Source organism: Bison bison, unplaced genomic scaffold (genome assembly GCF_000754665.1).
Source record: "Bison bison bison isolate TAMUID 2011002044 unplaced genomic scaffold, Bison_UMD1.0 scf7180017864233, whole genome shotgun sequence".
In the NCBI taxonomy this organism is placed as follows: Eukaryota; Metazoa; Chordata; class Mammalia; order Artiodactyla; family Bovidae; genus Bison; species Bison bison.
The window spans coordinates 366,949-387,469 of record NW_011494805.1 but is presented as its reverse complement, the minus strand read 5'-3'; the positions used below and the strand labels follow the sequence as shown (position 1 = coordinate 387,469).

General features: G+C 45.7%; 1 protein-coding gene across 2 annotated transcripts in view; it reads right to left on the bottom strand.

Moving 5' to 3' along the window:
* Positions 1-786: 786 nt before the first annotated feature.
* Positions 787-20,521, bottom strand: part of SNTB1 (syntrophin, beta 1 (dystrophin-associated protein A1, 59kDa, basic component 1)) — a 253,717-nt gene continuing 233,982 nt past the window's right edge. For both annotated transcript variants that reach the window (XM_010846184.1, XM_010846183.1), the window contains exons 6-8: positions 12,660-12,856; positions 6,320-6,510; positions 787-3,318 (exon numbers count right to left, since the gene is read on the bottom strand). In XM_010846184.1, the coding sequence (XP_010844486.1) occupies positions 3,226-3,318; positions 6,320-6,510; positions 12,660-12,856 (481 nt within the window). In that variant the 3' untranslated portion in view covers positions 787-3,225. The remainder of the gene's footprint in view (positions 3,319-6,319; positions 6,511-12,659; positions 12,857-20,521) is intronic.

Sequence of the window (20,521 nt, the reverse complement as noted above, 5' to 3'; positions counted from 1 at the left end):
TATTTAACTCACATATGAAGTTTACAGGGTGGCCACAGCGCTATAAACAGGCACATTTTATAAACTCATAAAGCACGTCCTCACCCCAGTCCACTCCAGTCCCCTCAAGATAGAATATCTAGTATCTGTAAAACAAGGGCCAGAAAGGCCCCACTCATTAATTGTAGAGGACTCCTGCCCATTAAGACCGTTCCTTCTGACTTCAACCAAGCAAGGTCAACAAGCTTTTGGACAAAGCAGCGTGCATTTTTTTCAGCATTTCAGTGCATCAGTTGATATAATTAAATGCCTCTGGCTGAATGGTTTTTAAAATAGATGTATAGTTTTGTTTCTCCTACTTAGTCAAGGCAGAAAAAGAAACTTGATATCTGTATTCCTGTTGGGTTTCTTTAAATTCCCATGGGATGGTTTAGACCTCCGTCACCACACCAAAGGGCTCACCTAATTAACAATTGGGCAGCTTCCCTCCCTCCAAGTGTAGTTTAAGACATCATTCACTGGAGTTGGTTTACACCTAAAAGAACAGACATTGTGAATTTAATAATTCATCAATTCAAATATGAGACAGTTGATCACAGAGGGAACTGGACAAAAACAAATCCCCCAAAATGACTCAGTTGATTCGCTGTCTGTACCCAGGTATGATCCAGATGTATGAGTTTGTGTTATTCACATCATTCATAATGCACATCAAGACAAGATTAAAATCTACAGCGTGAAGTAGTAACTTGTTGAATTCAAATTGAAGGAGAAAAGAATATTTGAATTGATTCATCATAGCCACTCTGATATGATACAATTTAATTTTGAAGAAGAAAAATGATTTATATACACATTTCTTAGTAAAATTTTCTATTTCTTGCTAATAACATTTTAATTCAGAAAATGCATTGATTTTATTCAAATATATTTTTCTAAAATATAAATATTTAAATTAAACTTTTATAAATGCAGAGAATGTAGTTTCTTTTGAACCCCACCCAGATATTAATCAGTCTAAAACTCAAGTGATGAAGAAATAGTATTTGTAATTATGATCATTTTAATGTGTCTATAAATATATAATAGGACCTTTGCAACTTAATTATGAGTAATTAACTCACACTTCATATAGTATGGAGCACCTTAGATTACATATTGTTGAACTATTGGCATTAATATCTGTATTTTCATGTTATTTACAATACATAAGTATAGTTCTCTTGTATAACAACTTTCCAGTGATTTTGAAAATATATCATGAAAGAGTGCATTACAATTTACAGATGCATCAAAGCTTTCCTACAACATTGAGGCTGGGACTTCACTCTTCAGCATTTTAAAATAGGAAACAAAATCAGTGTTAAAGCTATGTTTTCCAAAGTGATTGTTTTGTTGTGTGTGTGTGTGTTTAGACACTAGTTTCATAAGGTGTCTTAGAAAGTAGTTCTGTAGACGTGTTAGGAATGACATAGGATCATCCCTGTGTGTTCGGATCATTTCCCCTGCAGAACTGCGATATGCAGTAAAGTCTCTGAAGAGGGCTGCAACCATGAACTCTGTTTAACATTTTTTAATGCAGTATATAACAGTTTTTGATTACTAACCCTTTTATTTCCCTCTACACAAAATACCATTCAATCAATACCCTTTGGAACTTGAATTAATGTTACTTGTATTACTCTGGGGAAACATCTATCTAAAATAAAATGCTGATCTAAAGTAAAACTCCATAAACACACGTGTCTGAGTGAACAAAATCACTTGTTAAATCTTTCTGCATAGCTCTCTGAAAAGACACACAAATCTAACCTGGAACATTTGTCTGTGTGAACTACAGAGGAGAGAAGTGTTGCAAATACAGAAATTCTAGAGCTAATTCTCAAGATTTGAGGCAAGTGACTTTAAAATCGAATAACAGGTTGTTTTCAGTGACTGTGTTCTGAAAGATAAAAGCAAAAGTGTTAAATCAATAAGACTGTGCTGTCTGGCACCTCCCTGGTGGCTCAGACAGTAAAGCGTCTGCCTACAGTCGGGAAGCTCCTCTAGAGAAGGAGATGGCACCCCACTCCAGTACTCTTGTCTGGAAAAATCCCATGGACGGAGGAGCCTGGTAGGCTACAGTCCGTGGGGTCGCAAAGAGTCGGACACAATTGAGTGACTTCACTATGCTGTCTGAAAATATTCTTGTAGAAAAATATCAGGTCATTATATTATTTCCCTGGAATTCCAAAAGAGCTGTGAGTGCTATTCATGGGTTTGGTTATAATACTGGCTCTCTGTGTAAAACTCAGTATTAAACAGAATCATATAAGGCTCTATTACTTGCTTGAAAATGCATGCATACAGCACAGGCGGAAATAAGGGCCAATACATTGCTCAGCACTTCCACTGAAAACCACAAAATGGGTACAAGTTAACCCCCCGTGAATTATTATATATATATCTCAAATGACAATCTTTTTAAAAAAATCCGTAATTTGCTTTCTATAAATAAAGCTCTAAGTCATGGCTCTAAAATAGCAGGCCTTGGTATAAGTGTAGTCCCAGAATGAATTCTTTCATGCAAACCACTCTTCAGCAAAGCTTTGCAATTTAAGCAGCCTACTCTGGCTCAGAATCTACTGGCTTACAGCTCAGAGAAGTATCTGATGTGTGAATTCCCACTCATATGCTCATGAGAACACATCCTTCTACATCACTGAAAGGTAATTCATTAAGAAAAAGTAACAGCTGTTTCATACTTAAATCAAAGGTGGGTTTGCATTGAGTCCTTTCCTTACCAGTGGAAGTCAGCTCAGAAGTAGGAAATGGGGCACAGTAAAACGCGGGGTCCTTACTCCTGGGGTTGGGGGTGGTGGCGGAAAACGTCCTTTTCTCATCTGTTCAGCCCTGGCTGAGCAGGTGAACCAGTTGCCTAGAAACTATGCTTAAGAGCTGCACATGCTGTTTCAGTAGCATGTCCTTGGTTGTCGTTATCTAAGAGCTGTGCTGTGTATTTCCAATCAGCCTCACCGCTCTACCCTTTTACTGTGCTAAAAAAACAGTTTCATTCTGACAGTCCTTGCGGTGTTTTGAGGGTACCCTTTATCGCTGCGGAAACTGACAGAAGCCGGGCACTGCTCGCGGGACTCGGGGTCTGAAGCCGACATGCCGCATCTGGTGGTCACTGCGAATGCTGTCCGACATGACGCTGTTTTGGGGGCAGCGAAGCCTCCTTTGCTCAGAGGTAATTCACCCCCCTGCTCAGGCCACCAACCCCAGTCTTGTAATCTTAGCTGACAGGAAGGAATGAATGATGAAAACAATCGGCTTGGGGCAGGAGTGCAGGTCCAGTTGCTGGAATTTAAAAAGAAGAGCACATGAAAAATTTTAAATGAATGCTTGACACAAAATAGTGATTTACACATCAAAGAGATCCAAGCACTTCCTGCTTTTAAGTGTTAACTGGAGCAACTGTGTTTTTAAATCCTTGCCCCCCGATGAGATTAAAAAAAAAAATAACTCTTTGAACTTACTCCTTACATCTCATCTATCTTATTTCCAAAAATAAGTTCTGTGAAATTTATACATACCAATAGCACACATGTCAGTGCTGCCCTTCTTGACTGTCTAAACCTTTTCTTTTTGGTATTTATGTTGGATTAGGTACAGCATGAGGCCGTGCTAAGTCTCCCATCATAGATTTGAGTCCTGGTTCTAACACTTTTCAGGTGTGTACATCATCTTGGACAATCCATTAAAAATTATTCTCAGTCCAACCTAACTTACAGGGTAGAGTATTAAAATGAGATACTGCAGGTGAAAATCCCTCACAAACCAGAAAATACAGAAGCTATATTACGAGCAGCCGCATCCTCACAGCTCGTGGCATCGAACGCGCCTAGAGCACCATCTGCAGAGGCTCCTTCTGAAGGCTGGTTTTCCTCGTGTCCCTACAGAGCCGGCACAAGCTCAGAGCTAAACAGGCTGGATTTTCATCACCTGACCTAGTTCAAGAGCGCTGTGTTGCTCCTGATTCTTTTTTTTTTATCTCGTTTTTTATTTTTCTTTTTATTGAAGTATAGTTGATTACACTGTTGTTAATTCCTGTTGTACAGCAAAGTGATTCAGCTATACATATACGCACATTCTTTTATTAATATTCTTTTCTAAGATGGTTTATAATAGGATGTTTTTGTAACTGGGGAATAACTGTTTTACAGTGCTGTGTGAGTTTCTGCTGTGCCTCAGTGTGAATCAGCCGTAAGCACACAGACACCCCTCCCACCCCTCTATGGCACCACCGCAGCTGGCTGGGCCCCCGCGCCTTCCAGCGCTCTGCCACGAGCTGTCTGTTTGCCCACGGCAGTGCATACGCCAGGGCTACACTCTCAGTTCGTCCCCCTTATCCCCAGCTCTATTCTGGTGCTGCAGAATAACAACCTGACCACAGTAACATCCGGCAGAGTTAAGTTGTACTTGGCGTGAACCAGGCACTGTGTGAATACTTTCTGTACGTTATCTTAGTTAATTCTCACAGAATCCCTCTGGGATATCTACTGTTACCCTCTCTGTGTCTCAAGTGGAAAACTAAGATTTGGTGAAGCTATAAAACCTTCTAAGACCATACAGCTTACAGTGGAGAGAAAGCATGAACTCAGATGCAGGCCTGTCTGATGCCAGACTCTGGGCCTGACCCCACCCTCGCCCTTGTTTCTTTGGTGACACCAGGCGTGTCCTGCGGTGCTCAGCTCTGTGTGCTCAGCTCTCCTCTAGTTTGCCGTGAGCGGGGCTCCTCTTATTTCAGAACACGGGCCCTGGAGCAAGTGCATGTGGGATCTTAATTTCCAGACCAGGGATCGAACCAGTGTCCTCTGCATTGGCAGGCAGATTCTTAACCACTGGGCTGCCAGGGAAATCCATTTCACCAGCATATTCGCTTTTACTAACACAGAGCGTAACTCTTCAAACTAACCTTAAAGATGACCTCCTCAGTCCCTGTGTTTTATAGGTGGGGAGACTCAGAGCCAAAGAAATAAGACGACTTGCCCAGGACACGTGATGAGTTAGTTCCAGACTCAGAAAGACAGCAGGGGTCTCTTGACCCTAAGTTTATTGCGTTTTCTACCACTTGTCTCTGACCCTTCCCTAGCACCTGCCTCTGGGGGTTGCTGACCTAGATCCTGGGAAAGGTGTGTCTGAAACTGCTTCTCAGACTAACATATCGACAGTGGAAAAACCAGTCCTTCCTAAGTCTTTTCAAGTCAGGTTGCAATTATAGGCAGAAAGGCCAAAATGTAGACATACGTTATTTTTCCTCACTGGCCAAAAGCCTTGAGTTTTCCAGCCATGGACAAAAAGCAGGAGTCTCCTGCAGCCCTTGCACTTCGGGCAGATTCTTTACCCCTGAGCCAACAGGGAAGGCCTGGGAGAGGGGAGGGTTATGCAAGCCTAATAGCTGAGTTACAGTGACTGGATCTTATTTTTAGAGATTTATCTCTGCATTTTATATATTCCACCCCCATCCAGGTTATCAAGAATGAGTCAATAAATATTTGTTGACTAAGCCAGTGACTAGGAAGGATCTAGACAGAGACCGGCTTTTCCAAATCAAAGTCCTTTTTTGCAGGTCTGCATTCCACAGCTTAAATGAGATGCTATGTCTTCCTGAGAACACCCGAGCTAGAAAGTGGAGCAATGTGTGACTTTCACCCTTCAGAGGAACTAGAGTAATGCATTTTTTCAATATGGTAGTCGGTAACGATCGCAGGAAATCATGATTTTAAACACACGGGTGATCTGCAGTGATAGAAGAAGTATGAATGTCACCCTGGCGACAAGTCTGCTGGTTTTGCCGGATGCCGCTGACAGGAGCTCACAGCGCCCGGCCCTTGTCCGGCCTCTCTCCACAAGGGGAGCCGACCAGCATTGCTGGGCTTCCTGGCCGCCCCTTCCCCTCTGGGCTCTTCATGTTCTCCACTGCCGAGACCTGAGAGATCATGGGCAGGACCGGTATTTTACATCCGTGTATCCCTGACACCTCGCACGATGCCCAGTGTAGATCAGATGCTTCTAAACAATGGATGGTGGTGGGGCCCTCTTGGAGAAGAATTTAATGCTGACTATATAAAGGATCCTTTCCTTGGATTCAAATATTTCTGTTATATTCAAATGAGACCAAAGGAAAGGACTTAAAAAATTGGATGCCATCACTATTTTTCAAGGATCCATTAAGGCATGAACCTATAAGTATTTTGTTAATCAAATGCTAACTAAATATAAGGCAGTATTATGTGTGCAAGCCAGTATGGGTGAGTTGCGCACACAAAGTCATACTGTCTAAAGAAAGTGTACTTACAAGCTCTCCATCTTTGCCTCCAAAATCTAAATGCAGCATCCTGATTCCATCGTCTGAAGACGTTTTCAGCTTTTCATAAGGAGCCTGTATGACTGTCTTGGGGAAGGCACCGTCCTGTGGCTCAGTGGTAACTGAGAATCCATTCTCATAATGTATGGTCAGTCGGCACTCCTGGTTTTTGTAGGTGCAAGCTGCGAGAGGCAGACAGAGAAGGAGGGGCGAGTGATGAGCAGCGGAAGTCCCTCCCTTCTCCCGGCTCTAACCTGTCTCCCCACCCCAGGCCCAGCCACAAAGCTGCTTTCTAAGGGTAAAAATTAATAATGTGCATGAAAGTGTTCTCCTTAGATTATGACATTGTCACTTAACTTGTCCTGTGAAATGAAGGGAAATAAACAGAAAGATTTACTACATTTTATCTGGGCTCTAGCCCTAATGTAACCATCTGATATATAGGGAGACAGGTGTTCCAATGACCTTGTCTCAAGCTGGAAAAAAAATCTGACACTAAAAAAACCATTTATTTGGCTGCACTGGGTCTTAGTTGCGGCACAAGGGACCTTCTCTGTAGTCGGAGGACTTCTCTCTGCTCTGGCATGTGGACTCAGTCGCCCCCAGGGATGTGGGGTCTTAGTTCCCCAACCAGGGGTGGAACCCGGGTCCCCTGCGCTGGAAGGCAGATTCTTAGCCACTGAACCACCAGAGAAGTCCCTGACATTTCGATTTAGAGCAAGCTACCTCTGATCATTGTTTTCATCATCATACACACACACACAATCTATAACTGAATCAATCGTCAATTAATGAAGCGCCTATCACCTGATGAAAAAAGCAATCACTCCCCCAGTGACGTTACCCAAGTTAACAAAAACACATGTAAGAAGCCAGGAGCGAGCTGTTAAAAAACAACCTGAGTTTTACTTAAAAAAAAAAAGTCAAAGCTCCTTTTATAAAGTGGAGCCTTTTGAATTTCCTGATGATCTGATCATCGCGGGTCCTGGAGAAGCGGCTGCTGCAGCTTCTATGAAGGAGCCACGCCCCCGCCACCCAGGGTGCAGTCAGCCTCGGCGGCTGTCCGCAGGTGCCCCCGATTCCAGAGGACAAAGGGAAAACCTTTCCATCAGGTTAGGCGCCAGCACTTCTCCGTGGTCCGCGCTGCGTTTAGGAAAAGAGACCAGCCCTTTCCGATTATGAGCAGCAGGCCTGCCTCCCATTCCAAGTTTCTGTTCAGAAGACCTGTGAGTGTTAAAAACCCTTCACCAATGAGTTCTGGAGGGAATTCCCTGGCAGTGTGATGGTTAGGACTCCCATCAGGCCCAGGGTTCGATTCTTGGTTGGGGAACTAAGATCCCTCAAAAGGCACAACCCCCAAAAGTAAAGCAGAGAGTTCTGGGAAAGGTGATCAAAGGAGCGGATTGGATTTATTTATTTATTTTTTTTCTGCCTTACAAAACGCCACATTTAACAGACCCTGGTAACTCAACTGGCTCTGGCCTTCATATACACCTGAAAGCTCTTTAGGGAGACCAAGACACCTTCTTTTTGAGGGAGGCGTAAAGATGAAGGCGGTATTGATTACTCTACACCATCACTAACTCAGCTTTATAAGCCGAAGTGAGTTTCACCCTACGGCACTTGGGAAGCTTAGTACAGAAGTGAGAAGAGCAGAGCTCAGAGAGGTGGGCACGTCCCAACCCGGTGGTTCCGATGCAGGATCCAGCCCTTTCCTCCCGGTGGTCTCCCGCTCCGCTCAGCGCACGATGCAGAGGGGTGGGACAGGGATCCCTGCAGAGAGACGCTCCGGGTCATGGCTGGGTGGGGCCTCAGAGTTCGGGGGACACACAGGCTGTCTCTCTGCTCTCAGAATGAAGAGGCTTTTAACTAGTTAAAACATATACTCCTTCCTTCCAAGGGCCGCAGCTATCCTTCAACTTGTAACTAAGGGCTGACATTTTTCGAAGACGTCCTGGGCAGAGGCCCTGGGCAACTCCCACATTATCCTCTCGGTGGCCCTGGGCCTCCACCGCCCGTCTGGTTCACGGATGATCAACCCGCAACATGGAGACAGCACAGCTGAAGTGATGGCTTCCCAGCTTTTCATGGTTGTTTTAATGGAGTATGACTGCTTTACATTGTATTATTTCTGCTGCACGATGATGTGACTCAGTTATACATATACACGTACCCCTCCCTCTTAGACCCCCAATCCCCATCCCACCCCCCTAGGTCACTGCGGGGCACCGAGCTGAGCTCCCTGCCCCGGACAGCAGGCTCTCAGCGGCTCCGTTGTGCACACAGTTGTGTGTCTGGCAGAGCCGCTCTCCTGGTTCCTGTTCCCGCCCCGCTCCCCGGGCTGTGTCCACACGGACGTTCTCCACGTGAGTGTCTGTCCCTGCCCTGCACACAGGTTCTTCTATACACTTTGAATCTTCATTTCTGACACTGTTTAATGTTGCAGAATGTGGGCAACTGGGCTCTAAACGTGTTTTTCCCTTTTCCTCTATCTTTGAACTTTAAAGCTAGTCCACTGAATGGTCTAATTAACTGATCGTGATTCCTTTTCATTCAAATTGACCTGAAGTGGTATTTGTGGCCTTTAGGTAATGGAATCGGTTATCGGAAGGCGCTCTTAATCCACACAGGATAAACTGAACGCATTATCAAGCTAACTGACGCTCTGATGAAAACGCCAGCCCGCCTCCCAGCTCCCTGCAGGCGTCTTTGCGTCTGAAACTGGGCTTCAGTCATTTCTGTAACTCTTCTCTCCCACCACTTGGCCAGCTAGCTCACTCCGCACAATTCTTTGCTGTTTTCCTTGGGCTGGTCGATCAACAGCCTCATTGTTTTTCTGTCAAAGTAGATTTCAGCTTATAGAGAGAAGAATTTTATGAAATGTATGGACTGTAAACTAAACCAACCCCCTTTGGCCACTTTATTCTTTCCTAGAACACTCCTGATTGTTGCCAGGAGTCTGCACTTCTCTGCTATCATACATACAACTTCAGGAAATTTCGTTTTCAGGTGACTTGAGCCTTTACCAACTCTCAGGTTCAAAACTCTTCGTTTTGCTCGCCATACAGAATATGTGTCAAAAATGAAAACTTCAGTGACACGTCAAGAAACATTTTCAAAAATGCTGGAAAATACTGGGAGTACTAGCCATCTTCAGGGTAACTTTTAAAAATAACTGTATTTATTTATTTCTGGCTGTGCTGAGTCTTTGCTGCCGTGCAGGCTCTTCTCCAGTTGCAGTGAGTGGGGCTTCTCCTCCTGGCTGCATGTGGGCTTCTCATCCAGGGGCGTCTCTTGTTGCTGAGCACAGGCCTGTGGGCACCTGGGCCTCAGTAGGTGCAGCCTGGGGCTCAGGTCTGGCCCCCGGACTCCAGAGCTTGGGCTGAGGAGTTGCAGTGCATGGGCCCAGTTGCTCCTTGGCATATGGGATCTTCCTGGACCAGGGATCGAACCCGTGTCTCCTGTATTGGCAGGTAGATTCTTTACCACTGAGCCACCAGGGAGGCCCCAGGATAGTTTTTAAAAGACGTTAATCATCTCAGAGATGCTGCAGTAGAAATTCTACAAAATATCTGATTTTTCATGCTTGCACAAATGAAGGAAATGTGGAGAAACCCTGCTACATGTTGATGTGTGTCCCACCCTTCATTTCCTTTAAGTTCATCTCACACGCTAGTAAAGTCATGCTCAAAATTCTCCAAGCCAGGCTTTAACAATATGTGAACTGTGAACTTCCAGATGTTCAAGCTGGTGTTAGAAAAGGCAGAAGAACCAGAGATCAAATTGCCAACATCCCCTGGATCATCAAAAAGGCAAGAGAGTTCCAGAAAAACATCTATTTCTGCTTTATTGACTATGCCAAAGCCTTTGACTGTGTGGATCACAATAAACTGTGAAAATTATGAAAGAGATGGGAATACCAGACCACCTGACCTGCCTCTTGAGAAACCTGTATGCAGGTCAGGAAGCAACAGTTAGAACTGGACATAGAACAATAGACTGGTTCCAAATTGGGAAAGAAGTACGTCGAGGCTGTATATCATCACCCTGCTTATTTAACTTATATGCAGAGTACATCATGAGAAATGCTGGGCTGGAGGAAGCACAAGCTGGATTCAAGATTGCCAGGAGAAATATCAATAACTTCAGATATGCAGATGACACCACCCTTATGGCAGAAATTGAAGAAGAAGTAAAGAGCCTCTTGATGAACGTGAAAGTGGAGAGTGAAAAAGTTGGCTTAAAGCTCAACATTCAGAAAACTAAGATCACGGCATCCGGTCCTATAACTTCATGGCAAATTGATGGGGAAACAGCGGAAACAGTGACATACTTTATTTTTGGGGGCTCCAAAATCATTGCAGATGGTGACTGCAGCCATGAAATTAAAAGACGCTTACTCCTTGGAAGGAAAGTTATGACCAACCTAGACAGCATATTAAAAAGCAGAGACATTACTTTGCCAACAAAGGTCCATCTAGTCAAGGCCACAGTTTTTCCAGTGGTCATGTATGGATGTAAGAATTGGACTATAAAGAAAGCTGAGCACCAAAGAATTAACACTTTTGAACTGTGGTGCTGGAGAAGACTCTTGAGAGTCCCTTGGACTGCAAGGAGATCCAACCAGTCCATTCTAAAGGAGATCAGTCCTGGGTGTTCATCGGAAGGACTGATGTTGAAGCTGAAACTCCAATACTTTGACCACCTGATGCAAAGAGCTGACTCATTAGAAAGACCCTGATGCTGGGAAAGATTGGGGGCAGGAGGAGAAGGGGACGACAGAGGATGAGACGGTTGGATGGCATCACCGACTCAATGGACATGAGTTTGAGTAAACTCCAGGAGTAGGTGATGGACAGGGTGGCCTGGTGTGCTGCAGTCCATGGGGTCGCAGAGTTGAGTGACTGAACTGAACTGAACTGAACTGAAAGTCTTATTTATTCAGTTGTGTATCTTTGGCTGCACTGGACCTTCTTTGCCGCATGCGGGCCTTCTCTAGTTGCAAGAGCGGGGGCTATTCTCCAGCTTGGGTGCACAGGCATCCCCTGCAGGGCTTCTCTTGTGGGGCGCAGGCTCCAGGGCTCGCAGGCTTCCGAAGCTGCAGCTCACAGGCCCTGGAGCGTGTGGGTTCAGTAGCTGTGGCACTCCGGCTTAGCTGCCTGACAGCATGTGGGATCTTCCCAGCACAGAGTTCAAACCCGTGTCTCCTGCATTGGCAGGTGGATTCTTTCCCCTGTACCACCAGGAAAGTCCAACATGTGGCCCACCTTCTAGAACAGTCTCGGGTGCGGAGGAAGTTGCACCCTACTGCAGTACTGCTCACAGAGTGGTCCACGGACCGGCAGCATCGGGACTGCCTGTGATCTCACTAGATGCAAATTCTCAGGCCCCAGCCCAGAACTCTGAGCCAGAATCTCCAGGGATGAGCATCTGAGTCTTCTGAGGGTAAAATTATAAACTCTGCTGTCGTTTCAGTGTGACTGAAGTCTGGAAGCGCTGTATGTAAGAGGTCTTGTGGGAAAACCCTAGTCATATAGAGCAGAGTTACACCATAGGGCTTTCTCCCGTGATGGAAATGTTCTGGACATGCACTGTCCAGCATGGTAGAAATGACGGCTGACTAGCCGAGTTACCCACTTTTTCTGCAGGAAGATGAAGTAAGAGTTTTCGTAGTCAAACCCTTAGGTTGCATTTTAGTGAAGTGAAGTTGCTCAGCCGTGTCCGACTCTTTGCGACCCCAGGGACTGTAGCCCACCAGGCTCCTCCATCCATGGAATTTTCTAGGCAAGAGTACTGGAGTAGGTTGCCATTTCCTTCTCCAGGGGATCTTCCCGACCCAGGGATCGAATCCGGGTCTCCCGCGTTGTGGGCAGATGCTTTACCGTCTGAGCCACCAGGGAATCCCTGCATTTTTAGTAAAGCCTTACTAAATGTACTAATAATGTCCAGTAAAAATCTCTCGTGAAGACCCCTTTAACCTCCCATAAAGTGTAGTTCTCTTCCATGTCTCAAGAAGTCTGGCATCACTGTTCTTTTTTAAGCTTTTTAAAAAGTGTTTAATTAATTATTATTATTATTTTTTTTGGCTGAGCTGGGTCTTCATTGCTATTCATGGGCTTTCTCTAGTTGTGGCGAGAGGGACTACTCTCTAGGTCCCATTTTAGTAGGGCATTATGAGTGCCTTAATTTAGAAGACTTTGAAATTTATCTCCTCTGGAATTTAAGTAAGTACCCCAAAATGGGCCAGTAATGGAACCTGTGTTGAGGCCACGATGCAGAGGAGGGCGCCCCCTCCCCAGAAGGCTGTGGCATCCCCAGCCCGAGCGCCCACCTGTGCTGATCTCCACAGCGAGCTCCGCCGAGTCGTGGCACGCCTGTACTATGCTCCGTGTCCAGTGTGAGAGGTCCCTGCTGACCTCGGCCCTGAAGAGATGCGTTTCAATCCCCTGCTGGGTGCCAGTTCGCGTTGCAAAAGACAGATCCATACCAGCCTGGGGTGATCCCTTTCCTGGACCGGAATGGACCAGCCTGTTGAGAAGAAGAGAGAAATGATCAAAATGGAAGCTACTGTATCCACCCGATACGTCACTTGAGAAAAAGCTCCAGCTGGTGATTTGCTCGAATTGCTATCACTTTTCTGATCTGGAACCCAAGGATCCAAGACACCCCAATGTTCACAATGGTTTTCTGCCCCCTTCTCACTCAGTTCCTCACCAGTGGTAGAGGGAGATGAATACAGTGGCCATGAACTGGGCATCCGGTTGACTATGCAGACACTTAGATGAGAAAGGAAGATACGGAAAGGACTGAGAACAGTTACCTTCTGCCATTACATACATATGACCCAGGGCGAGCCTGAGACGAGGAAGGAAATCTGTTGTTTTCTGAGTTGGATTGAGCACCACCCCCCCTCCCCGCCACACATACCATTTTTCTTATACTCTGGAGCATCTGGCTGCAGGGAATGTACTTCTGGGTGTGCATTTCTCCTGCACTCAGCCTCCAAACGCAAGCAGACAACCATGGGACTCACTCTGCTAAGAAGCCGCAATCTGTGTCTGTGTAAAGCTTGAAAAAGAGGGCTTCCCTGGTGGTCCGGTGGTTGAGAATCCACCTTGCAATGCAGGGGACACCAATTCGATCCGTAGTCCAGGAAGATCCCATACGCCTCGGGGAACTAAGCCTGTGGACCACAGCCACGGAGGTCTGGAGCCTGTCCTCCACGACGAGAGAAGCCCCACACCAGAAGCGTGCGCGGCAACGAGAGAGCAGGTCCCACTCGCTGCACTAGAGGGTGCCCCAGAGCAGCAACGGAGCCCCAGCACAGCCAAAATAAAAATGAATCATTAAATAAAAATTTTTGAAAAGCTTGAAGAAGCACAGTGATGCTGAACTTCTTCAAAGAGGGAAGAGAACTGCACTTAATGGGAGATTAAAGTGATTTTCAAGAGTGATTTTCACTGGACACACTGACTTTAGAACATACATCCAGCATAAACCGTGACTCCCGCGTCCATGCTTTCGAACAGGCCACGGGAAACAAGGAAGCTCTGGTGCCGCCTTCCGAGCAGGGATGGCCCCTCGTCACTCACCCCGTTTAAGCACTCGGATCTCTCAAGCTTGCTCCTTCTCCTCCATGTCCAGCCTCCTTTTGGGAGAGACTCTCTTGTCATTAATTTGCAGGAGAGCATGAATACAATGTAGGAAATGTTCCTTGTCTCCAGGATATTTGCATTTTCAGCCTTTTCTTTCAATACAGAAAGAAACAGTTCATTGGTTGCTAGTGGAATTCCAGGTGTTATTCACTTGGTGGATGGGAGAGTTACTTTCTTAGGCAAAGGACTTGTTACCTCTAGATTAAAAGTTGTACAGAGGAAATCCAAAAGCTTATTTTCTCTTGCAAGTTTAGATACTGTAGACCAAAATTATCAGTGACATAAAACCTACTGTAGCCCACTGAATTCCTAGTGACCAGCTCCTATAACTCTGAGGAGCTCTCTTTTACTTACAGAGTTGAAATCCGGTGGGAGGGGTGGTTTGCAATGCTGACTGAAAGAAAAAGGTTAATTGAAAAAGGCTTTTGACTGTACAGTTCTTTGAAGATAGAGAAGGTACAGAGGATAACAAGTGTTGGCAAGAAAGTGGAGAGAGGGGAATGCTCGCATGCTGTTGGTGGTTATGTAAATTGGTGCAGCCACTATGGAAAGAGCTTGGAGGTCCTTCAAAATCGTAAAATTAGCACGACCAAAGGTCCAGCCATGCCCCGTCTGAGGATATATCTGAAGGAAGCAGAATCAATATCTGAAAGAATATCTGCACCCCCAAATTCACGGCAGCACTATTTATAATCGCCAAGCCATGGGAGCAACCTGAGTGCCCATCTGTGGACGAATCGTTAAAGAAGATGAGATGCATATATTCATAATGTACTATTATTCTGCCTTAAACAAAAAAGGAAATTCTGCCCTTTGCAACCTTATGGGTGAATCTGAAAGCATTATGCCAACTGAAATAAGCCAGACAGAGAAAGAGATGCAGTATGACATCACTTATGTGAAATCTTGAAGAACAAGATTTCAAAAACAAATCTTAAAAAACAAGTCAAGCTTACAGAAGCAGAGAGAAGAATTGTTACTGACGAGGGTTCTTAGCCTTCCCCAGCCAATAGAAATTCAGGTGACAAGAATTCAGGCACGGCTTTCCTGGGGTCCCTGCTGCAGCAGCGGGGAGTGAGAGCAAAGAGGTCCCCTTGCTCACTTGCTCCCCCACGCGGGGAAATCCTGGCGGGGTGAGGGGAGGGCCGCGGCCGAGGCTGCGGCGGGCGTGGCTTCGGGCGTGGCTTCGGCCGTGAGCATGCAGCGCGCTCAGCGTCCTGGTTTTCAGCCAGGCTCGCAAAGGTGGCACTTGGGTTTTTTGACCTCTTTGTATATTTGGGGTCCAGAATTTGCCCCAACTGTGCGTGCACACAGCTATTTTCAGTCCCACGGTTTCTTTGCATTTTGTCACTCGAGAAGTTTGTCCAGAAGCACCCACTGCCGCTCCGCAGCGAAGGGCTCCCTGCCCGCCTTTGAACGACGGCTGCTGAGGCTCGGAGAAATGGGGTCACGGTGGTCAAAGGCTGCAGATTTTTAGTTGTGAGATGAATTTGTTCTGAGGATCTAGTGAATAGCATGGGGATAATATTGTAGACTTGAAATTTGCTAAAAAAATAAAATTTGCAAAAAAGCTAATGATGTGATGGATGTATTAACTTGATTGCGGTAATCATTTCATAATGATACGGACAGGAAATCATCCGGTATACATGTATTTGCCAGTTTTGCCTCAACAAGAAGTGACCATAAGAGACAGAATCTCCCTGCAGCTCGCTGAGAGGAGTCCGGGACTCTGCTGACACGCTCCTCCGGCCTGCCCCAGGGATTTTGCGTGTAGAGACAGGGTCCAGCTGATGGGAGGAAGGAGAGCGCTGTGTGATGAGAGTGACTGAGAAGCTGCCTGAGGCTTCATCGTCTGGGGGAGAGTAAATAAAACAAGAGCATTCCTCAAAGTCTGATAGAGAATTTAAAGGGACTGAGGGTCCGGTAAAAACTCAAGAAGAAGCATGTAGAGAAAACACAAATTCACACTGTTTCTTAGCTGCTCCGCAGTGGTTTTCTACTCGAAGGTGTTTACATTTCAGTCATTTCAAGAATCTATCTGGGACCTCCCTGGCCATCCAATGGTGAAGAAAGGCTCTGTGCTTCTAAAGCGAGGGGCGCGGGCTCCCGGTCAGAGAACCAAGATCCCACCTGCTGTGCAGTGAGGTCAAAAAATAAATAAAAGTTAAAAAAAAACACCTAAAGATGGAAGTAAAACGAATGAAATAAAAATGTGAAATGTGTCTAGTGCTTCCTTTTTAAAATCTTAAAGCTGCGTCAGCTGGACGTGGCTGGCAGGCTCCTGGTGAGCTGAAAAGGGACACGTTTGGGAGGAATAACCAGCGGCATCAGGATCCTCCCTACCATTAGGTTAAACGTTCAGAGTCACCACTTCATCAAGCAGGGCTGTAAAGGTCGAAGGAAGGATCTGTGTATGGCACCTAGTACACAACCTAGATCCAGTTTGTACTTGATAAATATTTCCATCCCTTGCCCCCGCCCTCAGTTCAGTTCAGTCGCTCAGTCGTGTCCGACTCTTTGCAACCCCATGAATCGCAGCATGCCTGGCCTCCCTGTCCATCACCAACTCCAGAAGTTCACTCAGACTCACGTCCATCGAGTCGGTGATGCCCCTGTCCTCAGTCTCCTTATTTAAAAAGTGTAATTCCTGCTAGTGTGTGTACTGGTAACAAAAGGACACTCTTTCCAGATGCAAATCAAATGAGCTGCGTCAGATATCTCCACAAGGCGCATGGGAACACATCCTGAGGATGGGGAACAGCATAGACCTAACAAATTATTTGTAAATATGTGTGAATGTGGGGAAATGCACCTATATTCACTGAGCGACTCCTGATAAGCAGGGCTTCCTGGGTGACTCAGTGGTAAAGAACCCACCTGCCAATGCAGGAAACACAGGAGACTCAGATTTGATACCTGGGTGGGGAAGATCCCCTGGAGGAGGAAATGGCAACCCACTCCAATATTCTGACCTGGAGAATTCCATGGACTGTACAATCCATGGGGTCACAAAGAGTCAGACAGGACTGAGCGATTTTAACTTACTATGCAATTCAATGATATAAAACAGAAGCTTGCAAACAAATCCATTAAAATGTCAAGCAATTTTGTGGGTGGTTTTATTTCTACTTATTTTTTTTAAGTTCTTAAAAATTTCTCTAAGCAATATATAGCACACAATGTAAAGATTAGTTTGACAAGGCTGTGGGACTAAAACGAACCCAAATCTTTCACTTTAATGTTTAGAATCAGGACTTCCACGACATTGAAAAATATGTACCTTCTTACTCAGCGCAGAATACATGTTTTGTTTCTTTAATGTTGGTGGCAATCCTGCCTCGGAATACTAGATGAAGTCAGCCGCGTCGTCTTGCGTGGTTCCTGTCTTGCTAGCCTAAGTTGTCCATGTCTGGCTCCTGTTACCTGACATCCGCAGGCCGAGAAATGGCCTTACTCAGGATGAAGCTAATCGATCCAGGTGGGGTGAAACCTACACTCGTGACCTCAGTAACGCCTTACGTGCACCTACTGGCCGCCAGCAAATGAGACAGGAGAGAGCGGAGACCTGCGGGCGGAGGTTTCAGGGGCCTTCTGGATCCCGGGGTGCCCTGAGGGGCCTTCAAGGAGCCCTTTCCCTCTCCTTCCAACTGAGCGTCAGAAACCACTGAGAACACAGTCTGGAGAAGAGACTGAGGAATGGGAAGGAGGGAGGAGGCAGGCACACGCATCTGCAGCGTCTGGGCACCGGCCAGCGGCCCGCCGGGATGGACGTGCTCTCACGGGGATGGGCGCGCTCTCACGGGGATGGACGCGCTCTCACGGGGATGGACGTGCTCTTGCTCAGGAGGCCAAGGTCAAGGGGATGGAAGCGCTCTCGCCTTGAGTCTCGGACCTCCGCGGACCTCTGCCCGTTGTGTGAGAGCCACGCTTGGAGCAGGTGACTTGCTTCCTGGGATCGAAGGTGAGCTGAACCTGCCGGGGCTGGAGCCCTTGGGAGCTCCTGGGCTTCTCTGTGTGTGAGGTTCACTGCTCAGGTGTTCAAGCTGACAGGGGTAAAGGAAGGTGTTGGGGGAAGCAGCTTACTACTGACAGCTCAGCAATCTGCTGGTGCTCCAGAGCAAGCGCAGCACGGATGTCCTGAAGGTGGGTGCCCGTCCTCTGGACTTCACACATATCACCATCCACTGCTTCAGAGCAGGGAATTTTTTTTTTTTTTGGCTGCATGGCAGGTGGGATCTTAGTCCTCAGACCAGGGATTGAACCTGAGCTCCCTGCATTGAAGGTGCAGAACCTTAAGCACTGGACTGCCCCCACCCTACGGCTTCAAGATCACCACCTCATCTCTGATGTCCCTGAAGGTAGGAGGCTTGTCCCATCTCTCATGGTTTCCCTACTGTCTAGTATCCCACCTGACTTATGGTCAGAGTTCCACATATACTGGCTGAGTAACTGCATGAATGCAAGGTTTTCAGATGTTTCTCAAATGTGAATTCAAGTGGACAATGAAAACTACGCATGCACACACACACACTTGACCTATTTTGAAATCCTTTGAAACGTGGGGCCACTGAAAAGTTTTTAATGGGCTCTTCACTTGCCAACTGCATTTGGGAACACATTACAGTAACCAGATTCGGGATACTATGTACCAAGTAAATGTCAGCTGGACATTAAGATTTTAAAAGCCATCGCTTGGACATTGGAAAAGGTAGGGCTAAGGACAGAATCTGTTGGCCTGACTTTCCCCATCCTGCCAGGAATGGGCTTTTTATATTCCTCCCGAGATTCTTTCCAAACATCTTTCCTGATCTGTAGTCCCGGGGGAAGACTCTGAAATAGCTATTATTTATCTTTCAATTATTTGTATCCTTAAAAATATGACCATGTGTTTCTTATCTGCAGCTGGGACTAAACTATAGCAACCCAGAAAATGCCGTCTCCCCAGAGAAGATAACTTTCTTACCCAGGGAAAAAAATACTGGTACCCTGGGACAAGTTTCCAAGCTGCAGTTTACACTCAATTTCTAAGTGTTCTCTGAAGCAGCTTGAGAAGCCCAAGGACAGTTTTGTTCCCGGTGACAAAATTCAGACACACATTCCCATGGTTGGAAGCAAAGCCAGCAACTCCAGCAAGAGTTACGCTCCCTATAAGCGAGTGTAAAAGTGCAGGTAAGTGAAGAAATGAATAGGACCATATAATATGAAACAGCGGAGCAAGAGAATAAAGGCATCGGTATAAGAGCACAGAGCAGAGCAGCAGACACTCAGTCTTGGCTCTCAGCCAACTGTATGACCTTGACAAATGTCCTTAAAAAAAATTATTTGGCTGCCTCTGGTCTTAGCTGTGGCATGTAAAATTTTTTCCTGCAGCTCACGGGCTCAGCTTCCCCCCAGCATGTAGGATGTTAGTTCCTGGACCAGGGATCGAATCCATCCATGTCCCCTGCATTGCAAGGTGGATTCTTAACCACTGGACCACCAAAAAGGTCCCTTGACAAGTTTTTTAAACTCTCCATGCCTTGGGATCTTCGAATGCAATCTGGGATGGATCAGCAGTATGTTAGGATGAACTGAGTTTCAGGAATACTGTATGAAACAGTATCTGGCACAGAATATACTGTAAGAGTCATTATTATAATTAATTTGAGCTGGGTAGGACTTTTTATTTGATTATCCTGTTGCACACTTAGCACCTAGAATAATTCCAGGCACATGGCAGACACTCAGTAAGTATTTGTTAAATGAATGGCTGAATGAACAACTGGAACACAAAGAGGACTCTTTTCTAAGAGATTTGACTAATTACTGCTAGAGGAACCAGAGATCAAATTGCTAACACTCGCTGGATCATCAAAAAAGCAAGAGAGTTCCAGAAAAACATCTATTTATGCTTTATAGACTATGCCAAAGCCTTTGACTGTGTGGATCACAATAAACTGTGGAAAATTGTGAAAGAGATGGGAATACCAGAGCATCTGACCTGCCTCTTGAGAAACCTCTATGCAGGTCAGGAAGCAACAGTTAGAACTGGACATGGAACAACAGACTGGTTCCAAATAGGAAAAGGAGTACGTCAAGGCTGTATATTGTCACCCTGCTTATTTAACTTATATGCAGAGTACATCATGAGAAACGCTGGGCTGGAAGAAGCACAAACTGGAATCAAGTTTGCCAGGAGAAATATCAATTACCTCAGATGTGCAGATGACACCACCCTTATGGCAGAAATTGAAGAAGTAAAGAGCCTCTTGATGAAAGTGAAAGTGGAGAGTGAAAAAGTTGGCTTAAAGTTCAACATTCAGAAAACTAAGATCATGGCATCCGGTCCCATCACTTCATGGGAAATAGATGGGGAAACAATGGAAACAGTGGCAGACTTTATTTTTTTGGGCTCCATAATCACTGCAGATGGTGATTGCAGCCATGAAATTGAAAGGCCCTTACTCCTTGGAAGAAAAGTTATGACCAACCTAGACAGCATATTCAAAAGCAGAGACATTACTTTGCCAACAAAGGTCCGTCTAGTCAAGGCTAT